Raw genomic sequence first — 18,909 nt, 5'->3', positions numbered from 1 at the left:
GAGAGTAATAAGGTCTCCCCTCAGCCTCCTCTTCTCCAGGCTAAACAACCCCAGCTCTCTCAGCCGCTCCTCGTAAGACTTGTTCTCCAGCCCCTTCCTCAGCTTTGTTGCTCTTCTCTGGACACGCTCCAGAGTCTCAACACCCTTCTTGTGGTGAGGGGTCCAGAACTGAACACAGTATTCAAGGTGCGGTCTCACCAGTGCTGAGTACAGAGGGAGAATAACCTCCCTGGACCTGCTGGTGACCCCATTTCTGATACAAGCCAAGATTCCATTGGCCTTCTTGGCCACCTGGGCACACTGCTGGCTCCTGTTCAGTCGGCTGTCAATCAACATCCCCAGGTCCTTCTCTTCCGTGCAGCTCTCAATCCACTCTTCCCCCAGTCTGTAGCGCTGCATAGGGTTGTTGTGCAGGACCCGGCACTTGGCCTTGTTAAACCTCATGCCATTGGTCTCGGCCCAGCGGTCCAGCCTGTTCAGATCCCTTTGCAGAGCCTCCCTACCCTCCAGCAGATCGACACTTCCTCCCAGCTTAGTGTCATCTGCAAACTTGCTGAGGGTGCACTCAATGCCTTCATCCAGGTCATTGATAAAGACATTGAACAGAGCTGGACCCAGTACTGAGCCCTGAGGAACTCCACTTGTGACTGGCCTCCAGCTGGAGTTAACTCCATTGACCACCACTCTCTGGGCCCGGCCATCCAACCAGTTTTCAACCCAGGAGAGTGTGCGCCTGTCCAGGCCAGAGGCTGACAGTTTCTGAAGCAGAATGCTGTGAGAAACTGTGTCAAAGGCTTTACTGAAGTCCAAGAAGACTCCATCCACAGCCTTTCCCCCATCCAGTAGTCGAGTGGTTTTGTCACAGAAGGTGATCAGGTTAGTTTGGCAAGATCTGCCTTTTGTAAACCCCTGTTGACTGGGCCTGATCACCCGGTGCTCTTGCATGTGCTTCATGATAGCACTCAAGATTACCTGTTCCATGACTTTCCCTGGCACTGAGGTGAGACTGACAGGCCTGTAGTTCCCCGGATCCTCTCTGCAACCCTTCTTGTAGATGGGCACAACATCAGCCAGCCTCCAGTCTAGTGGAACTTCCCCAGTCAGCCAGGACCTCTGGAAGATGATGGATAGGGGTTTGGAAAGGACATCCACCAGCTCCTTCAATACTCTTGGGTGGATCCCATCCGGCCCCATAGACTTGTGGGAGTCTAGGTGGGCAAGCAAGTCTCTAACCGCCTCCTCTTGGATCACGGGAGCCTCATTCTGCTCCTCTAACTCTTGGGATTCTAAACAGAAGGAACAACTTTCTTTGCTATTAAAGACTGAGGCGAAGAAGGCATTAAGTACCTCAGCCTTGTCCTTATCCCCTGTCACTGTTATTCCTTCTGCGTCCAATAGGGACTGGATATTCTCCCTCGTCCTCCTTTTCCTGTTAATGTATTTGTAGAAAGACTTTTTATTGTCTTTCACAGACTTAGCCAATTTGATTTCTAGTTGGGCCTTGGCCCTCCTGATTTTTTCCCTGCACGATCTCACTTCCTCCCTGTAGTCCACCCAAGATGCCTGTCCTTTCCTCCAAAGCACATAGAGCTTCTTATTATTATCGACACAGGTTGAGATCTCCCTGCTCCACCAAGCTGGCTTTTCCCCCCGCCGGCTCCTTTTCCGGAACACAGGGATGGCTTGCTCTTGGGCTGCTAGGATTTCATTTTTCAAGAGCGCCCAACCCTCGTGGGCTCCCTTGCCCTGAAGGACTGTTTCCCATGGGACTTTGCTAATCAATCTTCTGAACAGGCCAAAGTCTGCCCTCTGGAAGTTTAATGTGATAGTTTTTCCAGTCCCCTTCTTTATCCCACCTAGAACTGAAAACCCTATCATCTCATGATCGCTTAGTCCCAGGCATCCTCCAACCGTCAAATCCCCAACAAGACCTTCTCTATTCGCAAACAGTAGGCCTGGGAAGGCACCCGCTTTGTTGGTTCACTAACCAGTTGTGCGAGGAAGTTGTCTTCCATGCACTCCAGGAACCTCCTAGACTGTTTCCTTTCTGCTGTATTGTACTCCCAGCAGACATTCGGAAAATTAAAGTCACCCACAAGGACAAGAGGCAGAGATTTAGAGACTGTCCCCAGCTGTTTATAGAAGAGCTCATCAGTTGCTTCTTCTTGGCTGGGTGGTCTGTAACAGACTCCTATCACAAAGTCCGCCTTCTTGTGGGCTCCTCTGATTTTAACCCATAGGCATTTGGTCCCATCCTCACCGTAATCCAATTCAAGAGTATCAAAACACTCTTTAACATAGAGTGCTACCCTGCCTCCTTTCCTACCCTTCCTGTCCCGCCTGAAGAGTTTATATCCCAACATAGCTGTACTCCAGTTATGTGAGTCATCCCACCACGTTTCTGTGACGGCAATGACATCGTAGTCACCTTGCCCTACCATAGCTTCCAGCTCCTCCTTCTTATTGCCCATGCTGCGTGCATTGGTGTATATGCACTTCAGCTGGGCTGATGAACCTTCAGCCCTCATAAAGGGAAGAGAGTTTATTCTCGATTGACTGCTCCTTGGAATAACTAATTCCACAGACCCAGTTTCATCCTTACTGTCCCCACTTGTACTTGCCCTCACTTGCCCTGTGGTGGTGTACTGGTGGTCCTCTCCAGCACACCATTTCTCAGTCGCCGGTGTCCCACTTCCAGGCTCATTCCCAACTAGCCTGGTCTCCTCCCCTTCCCCCTTCACATCTAGTTTAAAGCTTTATTTAAGAGCCTAACTAGATTTTTAGAGATAACTTTAGTCCCTCTTGGAGACAAGCGTGACCCATCCCTAGTAAGAAAATCCTAGTTAGGATCTTCTCCTTCAGAGAAGGGTTTGGTCTGAGCCTGAGAAATGAAATTATCTGTGCTTTTACGGTAGTTCTTTTATTTGTAACATTAAAAATAAACATTAAATAAAGGGAAACAAGATGCAATTACACAGAGCTTAATAAGAACACATCCAAACTTTGTATTGATGTTCTGTTGCTTTCAGAGACCACTGCAAAGAAAATTGTGTTTCATATGCCCAAGCTAGTCTCTCTGAAATTACATCAAATGGATACTAAACATAGTATAGCAATTTTAAAGAAAATATATTTCTAAAAATATTTGCTTCCTCCTGGGAAGATTTTTTAAGATGGTTATTAATTTATGTTTTCTATAACAGAAACTGAAGACTTCTAATATAGAGAGACAAAACAGTTACTTTATTTTTCCCCTATCCTTTCTCATAACTTAAGTCGCCCATGGAACATTTGCCAAAATATTTGTCGCTTTTCATATGGGAAGAAAAGGCATTCAATGTATTCCTTTTTGTTCTGCTTCTCTTTGTTCCTCCAGCATATGCCATAGTTTAGAGTTACAGCTTTAACAGAACTGTTTGTATCAGGATAAAGTATTGGGTGAAATTGGTCAGATTTTCTTGTGTCCAGGCTCCTGTGTGCGTATCAAAGAAAGACAGGGTGCCTTCCAACGTCGTCTGCTTATCTGGAAGAGAAGGATGTTAGTTGTTAAAAAAGGTGAAATGTGACACTTCTTGGTATAAGTCGTTCAATTTTTGAGGCAAGTAGGAAAAAATCTTTAATGTTATATAGACTTTGATATGTAATGCCAAGAAGATAAAACCCAGATATTTGCCTTACTTTCAATTTCTGAGCTGTCCGATTTAATTTTGTGAATAGCAATATCTTTAAATGTGTGACTAAGACTTTAAAATGCAATTAAAAAAGTAATTGGAACCAACATTTTTGAATTTGATACATGTTTATCTAACATGAGGGTCAGTCGCTCTTCTTTTGGTGGCCAATGTCCAGTGAGGACCTCGTCTGTCTACCTCTGATCCTGGATCTATGCACTCCTGAATCCTGTTCGAGAGTCCATCTCCTTCCTGCCTCTGACTCTTCTCCATACCTGCTCTGCAGCATTTGTGGTGATGGATAGGCATCAGGGGGTGGGATGGGGGCACAGGCTCATATATTTGTATGTATTATTATTATTAGTTTGAATTTCCATCTGGCAAGTCCTTTCTGCTCTTTTCCCTTTCCCCTTTCCCTGGCAGCACGGGAGGAGGGAACTGGGAGCCCAGCTGCTTGGTTTTAGCTGCCAAATTGGGCCGGGCCAGGGCTAAACAGCGATACTTGCGTATTAACCTGGTGATCAGAAAAGACCCTCCCTGAGTTCCCTTCTCAAGCTGAATACCCTCAACTTAAGCTGGCAATGGAGTGAGATAGTGTTTTGCTTGTATGACACCCCCAAGCTGCTTCCCTCCACACAAGCACACACCATCTTTCTGATCTAATAGCTTTAGTTTGGAATGACAATTAGAAGGGATGGTAACCCAGACTGTTGTACTGCACAGCAGGCAGAGCACACTTGCAGGAAGTAAGGAATCTGGGTTTGAGTCTTTTGAGATTGAACCTCAGTTTGAACCCACATGTTCAGTCTTTCCCCTAACCAGAAAGCAAGCTTGTCTCACTTCTGCTTTTTATTATGAAGGTGACTGTTGCTGCCACACTTTGCGGAAATCGGTCACATCTGCAATATGACTTCTGAGAATAGCAGAAGAATGCGTCCATGCAGGTTCCAAGAGAGAGAAATTAAGTGCTGCCTGTTATCTTTGAGCTGTAACAAGAGTTGCTTCTCTTGTTCATCAGCAGACTTTAGGCATGAATTTTCAAACCATATTGAGATACAGACTGCACAGATAAAAAGCTTAAAGTGCTTCCAGAGTTAGGTTCTATGGACAGAACTGCAAGTGACTGAGTGTCGACAGTATAGATCCAGCTTTCCGGGCCTTACAGATCTGAATTTAGCCTAAATCCCCGTTTTAGTCACCAAAGTACATTTGTTAATCACTCTAAAACCTGTTAAACTACTTACATGGATTCTCCTGCTTGGATAGGGACGTGGGAAGTGTTTTTGCCTTTCTGACTGAAATAAATGTATTCTAACTACGGGCAATTGAGAGATGATTTAGCAACGGCTTTCCGTTTTGGTGCCTTTTGAGGATATCTACCAACTTTCACAGGGCCATTCAATGTTTCTGAAGGAATTCCTGTGGCTTTGGTGAAACGGAGCCAGGACATGGAGCACTGAAGAGCGAGGCTGAAGGACTACAGCAAAATTCCTCCTTGCTCAACCCACAGGAGGAGCAGGAGCTCAGACACACTCTACCTGAAGTGGGGCCCCAAGTTGACCTCTGGAGCAATAGGTTTGTTGGTAATAGTCGTGGTGCCGACGCCAACAGCCTGGACCGGGATGATGTAGCTCCGGCTGTTCCCTATGAAGACCTTCACCTCATCCTTCAATTTCCTGGCGCCATCCAAGTTTGCTATAACAGCCAGAGCCACCTCGGTGTTGGGGGGAATCACTCCTTGACTGGGTTCAATCCTCCAGCGTGAGTGTTTGCCAGCCTGTAAGACAAGCCAGACACTAATTGAGGAGGGAAAACACAGACCCTGGTCTCTTATGGGGTGCAGGAAAAGGAAGGACTAAAAATATGAGGTAAAAATCAGCAGGTTACTTTTCCTAAATCTGAGCCACACTCTCTGGAAACAGCAACTATGGGGGAACTTATACAGCCTGTATTTTACCCTCCGTTAACAGAGATACCTCATTTACTTGGTCATCTTCAGGAGAAGGCTAGGATGGCGAGGATAAGACAAGCTTGAGGGCAGGGAAGCAAGAATTTGATGTGCTTTCAGGGTCCCAGCAGCATGTGTGGGTGCCCCAGCTACAATAACTCCTTCGGTTGACTGTGCCCTGCATGGAGAGCAGGTCAGGTCTGCATGCCTGCATCTCAGCATGGAGAATGCCAAAGGCATCAAAATGATTCCAGGCACTGGCAGAATTTATAAACCCAGCTTCATTTAATTTCTCCTCTAGAGCTGCAGAAGAAAGTCTTAAAAAAGCAAGATGAGAATGGGATGGAGGAGCATTGGCACAGGGTGAACACTGGGGCCTCACTGACAACACAGGATCCCACCAGCCCTCTGTTGCTCTCCCTGCATCCTGTGCGTAGCTGATCATGAGCCTCAGCAGCACCCACTGCGTTGCCACCAGCTGAGGGCCACCCAGACAACACATTCACACCCAGCTGGTGGCGGTCAGGTTTTCATTGACATTCGTGTGCATCTCTTCCTCTGGTCGTGCTGACACAGGGCAGCTCGCTTGTAAAGGAAACCTGACATTTCTGCTCCAGAGGTGAATCTGCAAGTGTGCCTTCTGCCAAAGTCCATCGGTCACAGCCTGGCAACAAGCACGGCAGTACATTGTACCCAAGAAACTGTTACTGAGGAGTCATGATAGGCTGTCTCGAGGGAGCCAGACTTTGAATTTCTCAGGGTGACCCAGCAGAGACCCACTATGCCCTGCCAGGCCAACAGCCCAATCCAGAGGAGCAAGGAGTCCTCATTCCATCTGTTAGCACTTGGAGTGGGTCCAGGGGCAGCACCAAACAGGAGACCTGCCAGGACCAACAAGCTCTGCTGGGCCAGTTTCACTCAGGTTTCTAGGTCAGCTTCTGCCTACACTGATCCAGGCTGTGTCCCAGGGACAAGAAATTTCTTGGACCCACACTAAAAAATCCTCCCACTTTGAAGACCAAAATCTAACTTCTGACAACATCCCTGCTCCTTGCTCATCCTCGAATGCTCTGGAAACAATGCAATATCTGTATGCACTGGATAGGCAAAAATAGTGGCTGATTTTGTCCCTGTAAGAGCTTGTGCTATTGGGCAGCAGAGTCCCTGTGTGCTAGACAATGGTGGGAATCAATCACTTCATCAAGAAATTCAATGCTGAGATCATTATCTTCTCCCAGACGACTTCTCCTGTGAATAAGAGCTGCCACAGCTTGGTTACAGCAGCATCTGAGAGATTGATGGGCGCTGACCTCAGGGATGGCTGAGGAGCCACCACACTCCATTCTCTTGAAGCTGCTTGAGGTTAGCTAGTTAAAGTGATAGGGTCATTCTGTCCTTACACAAGAGAAAAAGAAGCAGGACTCAGAAAAAGTAGGAAATGACCAAAGAAAGATCCTTTGTCCTCTCTGCCTTTCTGCAGGGAGATCAAAAACTTCCATTAATACATACAAAGCTTTTGCACTGGTCAATGTGGCAATAATCAGGCACTTCGGGAAACAGGAAAAGAAGATGGCAGTGGCAGCAAGAAGGAGAAACAGCCAGCTTTTCCAGCAAGTCACATCAGTCCTCTGGCTAAGCTGCAACAGCTCCTTCATCTTGACCTACTGCTCCAGTCTTTTCTACCCAGGAAGAAGGCCAAGCCTCCCCTTGCTGGATCCAGGGGATGCTCTAACAGGGCAGCCTGGCAGCTGGGAGAGCAATCTGACAAGGAAAAGTACCTCAGACAGACACAGGATGCAGTGGACGAGTACAGGATGACACACTTGTGCCGAGGGTCACAGATCTACATTTTGTATACAAAAATCAAATCACAGGCTGCTATGGATCAGCCATTTTTGTGGGAAAATAGCCCCATGGAGACTTACCATCTGTGCCGTGAAGGACGCAGGGATGATGGTTTGATTGGAGAGGCGGAGAGTCCGGGAAGCGTCTTGAAGGACTTGGATACTGCCGAAATTTATTTTACTTGGCTGGACATAGACAACTGGTCCTTCTGCAATGCTCACCAAATGGATTTCCTACTCCAGGAAGCCGGTAGGAAAGATCAAAAAGAACAGGGAAAGTTTAAAAAGGTCAGACAGCTCTAAGGGTACTCCTAGACCAAGGATAATTACTGCTGTTTGAAGATTTCAGTGTTTTAAGACTGAAACAAAAGGCCTGGAGCTAGCGTGGAACCCGAAGCAATCCCATCTGAAAGCCACAGATTCCTATTACCAACAGATGAAGAAACCCAGTTTCCCATGCTTGCTTTCTCACAGCTCCTCCATGCATTAGCTTTCCTTCCTCTCCCCTGTGCCTGCTCTTCTGGATGAAGAACATCTGTCCCAGCAAGCAGCCGTAGTGTGGGTGACCGCTTATTCCGATAGCGAACAGCTGCCAAACCCCTTGCCTGTGGCACACGAGGCTGCCCGGCCAGCAGCAGCCCCTCAATGTAGGAGATGGCACACACCAAATGGAAGCTGGCACGCAGTCACCAGAAAAGAAAACACCAGGGAACAGACTCGCAGAGGAACCCTTCACAGCCCGGAGGAAAGATCCATGTGAGACTTCACCCAATTCTATAAAGACCTCGCATCAATACCAGACAGCATAACCTAAGAGAACAAGACCAAGCTTATGTTTTGCGTTCTCGTAATGCATTGCAGTGATTCCCCTGAGATCAGAATTGCACAATGGGATCCATGTGAGTACATTCTGCCACCAGTGCAGGAGGTACAAAAAAGGCTTGGGCTTTTGGCAGAGAGGTAGAATGGATATTTCTCAGACACGATAGGCCTGACTGTCAGCATAGTTCCTGACACAGCATGTCCCTGTGTCCTCCTGAACCAAAGTCCCAGTGAAGCAGCAGTTGCTCATCCAAGAATGCAGCAGAGTGTGAGATCCAGGGACTGTGATGGGTTTCAGACTGGGCTTGTTATCCCTTACCACAAATCCATCATTAAACACTGTGTCAGACACCAAAGAAGATGCCATCATTCCTCTTCTCTAGGCTGTTACTCATGCTGTGAATCCCTGCTGTCATTTTCCACAGCCGTGTGCTAACAAGTCCTTGTTTTCCCAGGAAGAATCCCTGTACACTTTAGTGTCCCCGCGCCCAGCACGAGTCGCACAATGGCACATTTCTCCCCTAGCACTCACCAGCGGGAATTCTTCCATCCCAAATGCCGCAACACAAGCAACAGTGTCCTGCTCTCCTGTCACCTGGGCTTCCAGTGTAAAGGGGACCTCCACTGAGCTGCAAGGCTGGATAATCCCACACGGCACAGGGCTGGAGTACTGCACAGCAGCAGCGTCCTTGTGTTCCTATAAGGGACAGAATCAAACCCAACTTCAGAGGAAACTTCTTGACATCTAACACGTTTTAAAAAGCCCCAGGACAAAGCAGAAGGTCACAAAGCCGGATGTAAGACCAGCATAGACGTAGCACTCTGAGGGGGTCCAAGAGCTGCTGCATCCACAAACACCCACTCCTGTGCAGGCAGCCTCCTTGCAGCAGCTTTGTACAACCCTCTAAGCTCTTGTGCATGAAAGAATCCCAGAGATTAGAAGAAAACCTGCTTCCCAAAGAGTTTATATTCAGATAGGAATATGAACTCAGGAACCAACCTGAATATGATCACCAAGGTCTTACCCAGAAGCCTTTTATTTTCTCTCATAAACCCTTCAATAACATTTGTGGGCAGGAGGCGGATGCAATGACAAACCTGAGGAAGAACCCTGTAGCAGCCTGGAAGATTGCTGTCGTTCACAATGGTCAGCATCTGCTGACAGGGTACTTTCAGGAAGCAATTTTCAAACGTCACAACAGGGTTGAGCACTCGCAGCTGAGGAATGACACACCTAGGCAGAGAGATGACCAGACATAGAACACAGAGTTTGTTTACTCTCCAGATAGTGTGAAATGGAGCATAACATGTTTGTCACTCCCAAATAGACATTAAATACCCCTAGAGCAATAAACCACCTTTAACTTCTTCTTACCGAATAACCTCTTGTAAAGGAGGGGCAAACCCTGAGACTCAGCATGACAGAGGCTGCCAGGTGCCCAGGCAGAGCATGATGCCCTGTGCCAGAGCTGTCTGATGGGCACCTTCACTGCAGGAGGCTTGCGAGGACCCTCCCAATAGTCCCAGCAAGATGCAAGCTCTGGGGGAGCCTTCCCACCAAAGCCCAGTGCTTGTCAAGGCTCACAGACCACAGCACTCCAGTATCTCAATAAAAATTGAGAGATTCCCTTCTCTCCCATAGCGCTCTTGCCCTGCCTGAAAACTCAGCCACTTGTCCCAGTAATAGAGACGCAAGTTACCATCTGCCTTACGCAATGGGTGATTGCCCTCTCCCAGTTCCATCCCCACAAATCCATACCTTTCGGTTCCCATCTGCACTTCTTTTACCAAACTGCAGCCCAGACACTGACTGAACAGCTCTGCCTGGACGAGGGGAAACTCAACCCTCTTACTATTAAACTCACATCCACTGCAGTGCAACACGATTGAACTGGCTGCAGCCAGAACAACGTTTTGCTTGGGTCTGAGAATGTCCAAAGGAACCAGAGGGAAGAAACCCGACCTCACCTCATAAACTGTTCTGCCCTTTGTGAAATGTTACCTTTATTTTTCCCCCACCAGACCAGCCACAAGCCCCTTCCCCGCTTGCACACACCTTTGTTGACTGAACCAGACACCAGCTTTCAGCAGGCTCCCTGCATACCAAACAAGTTTTGCATTTTGGTTGCAACCCAGCCCAAGCGCAGCACTTGCAGGAAGGAGGAGAGGTAGCCCTTTGGAAACTTGTTATACCTCAAGCATCGAAAACCAGGCCAATAATGAACATAAGTGCTGTTCCCTTTAGAGAAAGGCTCGGGGCCAAGCCTGTCTACTGAGCCCAGGTGCTTTGCAACGTGGGCCGCTTTCAAAGCGCTGCTGTTCTCCTATCTGGCTGGGCAGAGCTGGCTCGTTCGGCAGCACTTCTTCTTTGGAGATGGGGCTAGCAAACCGTGAGCAAGGCAGTGTGCTGGTGGTGGATGCATGAGGAGAGAAAATGAACTGCAGGGACAGTGCTGATACCTGGCTCTGAGGAGCAATGAAGACACCTTGCCAACACCCTCCACGTCCACCACCAGTGCCAGACGGTATTTCTTCACAGTGTTGGAACACAGGGTGATCTGGTGGAAGAGAAGATCATGAAATACTTCATCGCTCCCAAAAGCCATTGGCCATGCATGGTGTCCTCTGGTTCTCCTCCCACAGTAAGGAAAGGGAAGGTTTTACCCTAATCCTTCTGCTGACCCACACGTAGAGGACAGTCTCTGGGAGTAATGAAAGTCTTGTGACTATATCTGCTTTGTTGACTATGCCATGCAGTTATCAGGGCACGTGTGAGCAAAAAAGTGCTCCTTCAGAAATTCCCCGGAGTAACCCAGCCAAGAAATGCCTCACAATAGTGCGTATATCTTACTTGTGTATGCTAGCAGCACTAAAACCCTCTTGTACATGAGCAAAGTTTCAGCTCCACCTGCTGAAGGCCAGACTGTTCCCATACCTGGATATCCTGGAATCCCTGGGGCTGGATGATCCCTCTGCAAGGAGTGATGGTAAATTCAGTCGGCCTGACCTGTCTTCGACTCCTCCTTCTTCGAGATGGGAGGGTGTTGTCCAACATCAGATGAGAAATGGTGACACTGGGCTCTCCTGAGCCATCCTCAGGAATGTAAAGGTTGAAGGTCCTGAGCACCGAGGACGTGTTAATGAGGCGACAGGACAATGTGCGAGGAAAGCCTAGGAAAACAACCCAAGTAAGAATTTATGCACCAATCAACCCACGGTGTGAATACCCTGTTATGATAAGACTGTGCTTGGACTTCAGCTCTTTTCAATCCCAATTACAGCTAACTTGAGAAGCTGAACAAGGAATTAATCCTTCCCTTTTCTGCTGATCAGAAATTGCTTCTTTGGCAATGCCCACTCTTAGCAATGTGGAACACAAGGAGTTTTTCTCTCTAACTGAGGAGCTCTCTCACATGTCCCCAAAACAGCACCAAGTGATTTTCACTTATAAGCATGCATCCAGACAGACCACTTATTCTGAACATTCAATTCATAAAATTCCCTGTTAACTCCAAGAACAAGTAGAGTATTGGCACCGAGGAGAAGCTACAGGAAGATAAAGGATGGATGAAATTGGGAGCTACAGCATGATGCAAAGCACTCCAACGCACTTTCTCTAGGCAGGATCCTTAAGGGATCTCCTGGTTTGGGGTCAACCAGGCTGAGCACGAGACAACTTGCAGCCCACTCCACAGGAGGCAAGGTTGGTGCTGCCTTTGGAATTAGCAGGAACTGTCAGCTAACAAATGTTATCTCTCTCCTGAGCTAGCAAATGGAGACACTGCATCCATACTGCGCACTGGCTTTGGTTACTGCCCACAAAGGTTTGCATCACTTGACCTTTGATACCAGGTTTCCATAAGGCACCAGAGACACAGCCACACCAGGTGGGGATGCTCTGCAGAGACAGGACACCAGCCCACAGCCTGGCTGGCATCCCTGTGAGAAGGAGACATCTCCCATGGCTGCTTACTGAACGCTGCTGTAACGCAGGTGGGGAGGGAAAGCAGCTGCAGACACTGCAGGTAGCTCATCCATTCCATCGACAGTGACCACTGCCTGCCTCCAGCCGTGACTCCAGCAGTAACTCCAGCAGGGAGGCGGTAGGCACAAAAAGGACAGACACAGACCTCGCAGCCCCAAACGGGAACAAAGTCTTTGCACACAACACAGCAGTTTTCAGCAGAGCTGATGGCTGCCTTCAGCTGAAAAGGCCAAGTTAATGAGATCACATTAAGTAGCACTAATCTCCTACTACACAACCATATTTCTGCCTGGTGCGTTTCTTCTTTTATTTGTTTGTAAAGAAACAAAGAAGTGGCAGAGGAAGGATGTAGAAAAGGGAGAAAGCGGCTCAGGAAAGGCAGAGAGTTGTGTGAAAGGGTCCATGAACAAAATGAAAACACAGAGGCACCCTGAATGCAGAACGATAATAGCCCTTCAACCAGTCCACAACTGATTTCACACTTAAACTGGAGATCATCTCACTAAAAATGAGCCTTTTGTGAGACTGTGATGCAGAACCAGAATCTGCATTTCAGTACAGGTGCTCTGGAAGCTCAGTCACCAGTTGTTGACACCAGCAGAGGTGGCCTTTCAGCAGAAAAGGAGTCCACCTCTCCAAGGACATCAGTGCCTGATGCAGAGCTACCCTTTGGGCACATTCGCTGGTAAGGTGATAACGAGGTGCCCTCACAGCACTAATTAACATCTGACACTAAAGGTCAGGTGGGAAATGGTGGCCTTGCCTTGCAACAGGAACATTCACCCAGGCGAGCTACGGGTGGCATAAACTCCCTTCTCCTACAGTCCCATCCCCTGGGCCTTCCTAGGACACAGACTTTCACAGACATTCTTCTGCAAGGACTGGGAGGTTGGGACTGGACTGACTATGAGGGACACCAGGACACGCTGACTTCCTATTCCTTTGGTCTCATTTGATCTCATGGTGGTCAAATACCACCTAAACAACCAGCAGCCTTGGTTTTACACACCAAAGGCTGCTGCAGAGGAACACAAGTGAGGGACGCTCTCATGCTACAGTGCTCAATGTTGACCATGAACAGACATCTTGATTCAAAGTTCAAGTGCGGGGCAGACTCACCAAAGGAGACATCACCAAAGGAGAGAGAAGGCACATCAAAGTGAACAAGTGGTCCGGTAACACAGCCCCTGTGAGGACAAAGACAGGCACTGGAGATGTGCAAAGCTTTCAGTTTGCATTACAACTCAGATCAGTAATAGCTGGTCTCAGAACGGCAGTGGGTTTCAAACCAGCCCATCACCCTTGTGCTCAGCACAGCATCTGTGTGGACAGGAGGCAGTCCAGGCAAAGCCGTGTGCAACTGAGAGCTGCTGATGCAGCTGAGGGCATCGTGTCAGGCAGGGCCCACCCCTCGCTTGCTGCTGGCCCCACAAAAGACCCTGAACAAATGATGGCTCCGTGCCTCATTTTCCTCATCTGTAAAGTGATGGACACAGAGGTGCCACAGAGAAGTGGATTCGCTGCAACCAGCCTTCCCAGCTGCTGGGTCCATGCTTTGCTATTTCTTAGCTGGAACTGGTGTTTCCCTGGAGTACACGGAACACCTCCTCAGATGATCTTGGGCCATGCAATTGTCTGTCAACAGACATCTCCCTCCCCCCCTTGCAAAGTATTAGTCTTGTCGTTCTTTTTTTATTGATATCCCCTACCAGTTGGCAAAATTAACCACAGACTCTCTTCATTTCTTTTCTGCTTTGATCTAGTGCCTCCCACCAGCCGCAGCCCAAGAGCCCGGCTGCTGAGCAGACACAGGCAGCCCCAGAGCAGTCAGCATCAGCTTTCTTGCTGATACGTTATCCTCCAGCCCATGGTTAAGACTGGCTGAGACACGCTCACACGCTGTTGGGGTCCTGAGAAGGGAGCTTTGCCTCCCCTGTCCTCAGGGCTTTTTCCCCCTTCTGCCCCTCACTTGGTGAGGGTTATCTTTTGCAATGGCACCAGCCCAGGGGGTGATGCTCAAGTCCTTGTGACAGCGTTTGCTGCAGAGCCCCCAAAGCCCCTCATCAACACTTTTGCAGCTGCAGAAGGGAGGCACTGGAGCCCTTTCTGCAGCAGTGCTGGGAGGACAGCTTGTCCCAACACATTAGCATGAGAGATGAAGCTGAGGCTGCTGCTGCTCATTTTGTACGGATTATTAACAGAGGATTTTAAAAACACTGCTTCTGGCTGCAGAAACGTCCCAGGCTGGCCCAGCCCTCAGGCGTCTCCCAGGCCCTGCTGGCCTTGCTGCATGTTCAGGTGGGACATCTCCGACCATCACTGCCCAGAGCTGATACCATTACCCTGTCTGCCAGTGTCCACAGGGAAGTGAGCTCCCCAAAAGAGTCACTCCAGCTCCTGGGAGCCCAGGCTGGGCAGCAGGCAACTCCACATATTTTCCATGTGGCCTCTAGGAGATAAACTGTTTTCCATCACGGGCAGAGTCACTGCAAGCCCTGGGGTCTTCCCACAGGCGTAGAAAGGGTCACAGAAGGAACCTGCTGCTGCCAAACTCTGCGCACAGTGTCCCGGAAAGTCACAGAGCCACCCTGCTCAACCATGAAGGCAAAGCTTGGGTCTCCCACAGGGACCCACGGCTTTCAGAGTTAAAGTGTACACTGAGAGCAGCAGAGACACGGTCACTGCCCCTCACAGGGAACCATTGCTGTATCTTGGCTCTGATCCCAGCCACCCCACACTAAGACCTTAGATATCACCTTTTTTACCACTGCTGCACCATAAAATGAGGTTGGTGGGTGACGACTGCCCAGGGAAGGCTACAGATGTGCCCATCAAGTTCCTATATCCCTCCTCACCTGATAGTCAAAGTCACAGGCTCAGGGGATCCATTTACATTGAATCTGAATTCTTCTGTGAACTCCCCCAGGATGGTGGAACTGAAGGAGATCTTGATGATTTGGAGCCTGTTTGGTGAAATGAGACCTTCCTGAGGGAGAAAGGTGAAGCAGGAGCCCAGAGCTGTAGTTGGAGGCTCCAGGCTGAAGAAAGCATCGATGGCTCCTTTGTTAAACAGGATCATCTGCAGCAACAAGAAAGCGAGATAGAAATACATAAGGAATCTTCCTTTCTACAGAAGGCCGATTTGTGTTTCAGTAATCACTTAACACCCGCAGAAGAAAGAAGCCAATGAAAATACAAACAGGACAAGTTTTGCCTTTGGGTTGTTTTCATGCAAAGCAGTGATAACTTCACACAAACAGAATCCTGCTGGGTTTATCACACTGACACCGAGGGGTCCACTTTGCCTTGCAGAGCTGAGGCCATGCCCAGCATTAGCTCATCGATGCAGCACTGCCCCTAAGAGCCCCCAAAGGCCAGCTGCCACCTCACCAGCGACTCATCCACAACAGCTTCTGCTGCAGGTGAGTCGGGTCCTGCCAAGGGCAGAACGTATTCAGCTTCCACTGCAGCTGATGAGTTCACTGCCTATAGCAGACACCTCAGGGCCGCTCTCTGGCTCTGCTGCAGGACATCAGGTTCCTTTTCTTTTTCCTTCAGTGTGGCGGTTTCTCAGTCTTTGCTCAAACAGACACATCAGGAAAGGAGGAGTGGGAGGTGCAGAGCTGCTCCATCTACTCCAAAGATTTTCTTTTCCCTAAATACTCACAGCCACTGCTTGTGAATTTACCATGAAGAGAATAAACCATGAATTCAGAACCAAGCCCGTTTTGTCAAACGCTGGGGAGATCAGCTGCCTCGAACAAGTGACACAATCCCGCAGCGTTGTTTGAGACTCAGCTCTTTTCATGTCAGGCAAGAAATGCCTACACCTGCCTGCGTGCTGCCAGGCACCAACAAACCCACCCAAAGCAGAGCTGTTACACTACCAGTTGTTGCAGGGGAAACCCTGCCATTCCTACCGGTGGATCTCTCTGCTTTGGATTCCTGTGGCCTAATTTTTGTCCTTGCAAAATCTGTCAGAAAAATTGAGACAGAAGTAGAGAGGTGTCCCTTATTCTTTAAGCTTCTTTAAGCTGCTGTTGAAAAGATTCCTGTACTCCCTCTCTGAAACAGTGAATTGCAAACTGCTCTCTCCTCTCACATTTTTTACACCTTAGTTACAAATTGCACTCAGGGATCCTATGCTGAGCTGAGGTTTAGCTCCGGTCTCGCTGCTTAGTGCAGCACTGATAGCATCACCTACTTACTCACACTTTCTCAAGTAATGAAAAGAATAAATTGATGGAGAGAATTAGTAAAGTAGCAGCATTAAAAATGCACACAGAGCACAATATTTTGATAAGAAAACACCTTAATGTGTGAAAACTCCTTCCTGGACACAGTCAAGCTTTAAAAAGCATCTGGCATGATGTATTGCCCCATTTTCTACCTCTTTCCATTGCTCCATCTTATTTTTTTGCAGAAGACTCAACACCAGGGCAAGGCGGGGTAGAGAAATAGGCAAATATGGAGAAAGTTTCTTTCCTGAAATGCTTTGCTCTCTTTAGAGCCAGAGGTGTTCCAAAGCTGAAGTGTCTTTTTAACGCAGTGTTGCTTTCGTGTGTCAAAGAGGTTTTTTTTCCAGGAAGCCTCCCAGCTGACCTCAAAGGGAGGTTGCCCAAAGGCAGGGACCAGGGCTTCACAAACAACATACGCATCTTTCAGAACCCAGAAAAAATCATCCCCATGCTGTGAAACCTCTCAGACTTCACTGTTACGTCACTGTTCTCTGCTTACAACTGCCTGAGTTGCCAGAAATCCTGCAGGTCCATGGGGCTCCCAGCTGTCCAGGGAGCCATCAGGATCCATCCTAGCCCCTGTGAACCCCTACTGCTCACCTCATAAGTCTGCGCTGATTCAACAGAGACCTTCCCGATGTCCAGCTGGTCCAAGTCAGAGCAGAGCTGGGGCCCTATGCCTTCCCCTTTGATGCGCAGGGGCAGCCTGGTTTCACGGCCTGGGGAGAGAGAGACTTCTGTTTCAGTGCAACAATTCCTTCTGTTATCCTGGATTTTCCAAGCTGCCTCCATGCTAGTCCCCAACTCCAGGCCAGAAGGGACCAGCTCTAGATGCTCCAGGGGAAGATGCAGGACCCTTCTCTTCCCTCAGGTACTGTAGAACGAGAATTTAAATCTCAGTAGGAATAATGCCCTGGCACATCCTGCAGCGGTCACACTCAGGCATTGCTGCCTTCCTTTCAAATAAAGAGGGGTGTAGGTGGCCCAACAGCACAGGACCTTGTTGCTGAGGGTCTTCACTTCTGCTTTCTGACACCCTTCCCTGTGTTTAATGACTGGCTTTGAATGTGATTCTCATCTGACCACACCAACAAACACTTTTACACAATGCAGGTCAACTCTGTCACAAGGTAAGGGACAAATTATCATTCCGGATTTAGCATCTCCCTGCAAAAGTGGCTTAGAAAGGGGTTTCACAAACTGTAACTCAATACAGTTCTGTGTGCAGACAAACCCAAAAATCAATTTTAGGTGTCTGTGCCCTGCACCGCGTGCTTCCTTCCAGCACACAAGAGACACAGCTTTATTTGCATGAATAAATAAGAAAGTCCACTGAGATCCAAACTTGTAGCCACGCATCCTAGAATCATAGAATAGTTTGGGTTGGAAGAGACCTTAAAGGTCATCTAGCTCCAACCCCTCTGCCATGGGCAGGGACATCCCACTAAATCAGGCTGCCCAACGCCCCACCCAACCTGGCCTTGAACACCTCCAGGGATGGGGCAGCCACAACTTCCCTTGGCAACCTGATCCAGTGTCTCACCACTGTCATGGTAAAGAAATTCTTCCTAATGTCTAGTCTAAATCTGCCCCTCTCCAGTTTATACCTGCTCCCCTGGTCCTATCCCCACAAGCCTTTACGAGAAGCCCCTCTCCAGCTTTCCTGTAGCCCCTTCAGGTACTGGAAGGTTGCTATAAGATCTCCTCAGATCCTTCTCCAGGCTGAACAAGCCCAACTCTCTCAGCCTGTCCTCACAGGGAAGGTGCTCCAGCCCTCCAACCGTCTTTGTAGCCCTCCTCTGGACCCGTTCCAACAGCTCCATATCCTTCTTACACTGCGGATTCCAGAACTGGACACAGTATTCCAGATGAGTTCTCAAGGTATCCTGAGGGATCTCCAGGTATCCTGAGGGCTACTTGGAAACTGCAGGGACGGTGGGCACATGCCAGCACGGCCCTGCTGGCCACTGACCCTTCCTAGCAATTACACGTGAGCAGAGTGGGCTGGGAGACTGCTCGTGCCTCGCCTTCCCTGTGCCTGAGAGGAGACCAAGGAGCCATACCTGAGATGTCACAGTAGACCATTTGTTTGTAGACTCTGGCTTCTTGGGGTTTAAAGATCACATTAATTACAACTGAAGAATTTGGCAAGACATCTCCTTCCTAAAACAGAAGCAGACAGCAGATCATTTATCTTCAAATGTTACATTTCTTCTTTTCAGTCCCAGAAATCAGATCAGAAAAAAACTAGCAAATCGAATGGATTTTCCACTCTCAGTTACAAAGGTGCTGCCTCTTCCACCCTTTTCTTGCATGTATACAGAAGTGCACAATGTACCCAAGTGAGCCACAGCAATTGGCACCCAGCAGAACAAGCCCTCCTGCTGCGGATCAATGGAGA

The 18,909-nt window shown here is 48.6% G+C and overlaps 1 protein-coding gene across 1 annotated transcript in view; it reads right to left on the bottom strand.

Annotated features, from left to right (window-relative positions):
• Positions 1 to 5,205: 5,205 nt before the first annotated feature.
• Positions 5,206 to 18,909, bottom strand: part of LOC128853844 (hydrocephalus-inducing protein homolog) — a 21,965-nt gene continuing 8,261 nt past the window's right edge. Inside the window, exons 5-14 of the mRNA XM_054081834.1 lie at positions 18,572 to 18,671; positions 17,109 to 17,227; positions 15,126 to 15,349; positions 13,390 to 13,457; positions 11,221 to 11,456; positions 10,746 to 10,843; positions 9,384 to 9,519; positions 8,818 to 8,982; positions 7,545 to 7,697; positions 5,206 to 5,448 (exon numbers count right to left, since the gene is read on the bottom strand). Coding sequence (XP_053937809.1) covers positions 5,206 to 5,448; positions 7,545 to 7,697; positions 8,818 to 8,982; positions 9,384 to 9,519; positions 10,746 to 10,843; positions 11,221 to 11,456; positions 13,390 to 13,457; positions 15,126 to 15,349; positions 17,109 to 17,227; positions 18,572 to 18,671 — 1,542 coding nt within the window. The remainder of the gene's footprint in view (positions 5,449 to 7,544; positions 7,698 to 8,817; positions 8,983 to 9,383; positions 9,520 to 10,745; positions 10,844 to 11,220; positions 11,457 to 13,389; positions 13,458 to 15,125; positions 15,350 to 17,108; positions 17,228 to 18,571; positions 18,672 to 18,909) is intronic.

The sequence above is a fragment of the Cuculus canorus genome, chromosome 16 (assembly GCF_017976375.1).
Source record: "Cuculus canorus isolate bCucCan1 chromosome 16, bCucCan1.pri, whole genome shotgun sequence".
NCBI lineage: Eukaryota > Metazoa > Chordata > Aves > Cuculiformes > Cuculidae > Cuculus > Cuculus canorus.
Note: the sequence above shows the minus strand (reverse complement) of the source record. Positions and strands in the feature narration are given on the sequence as shown.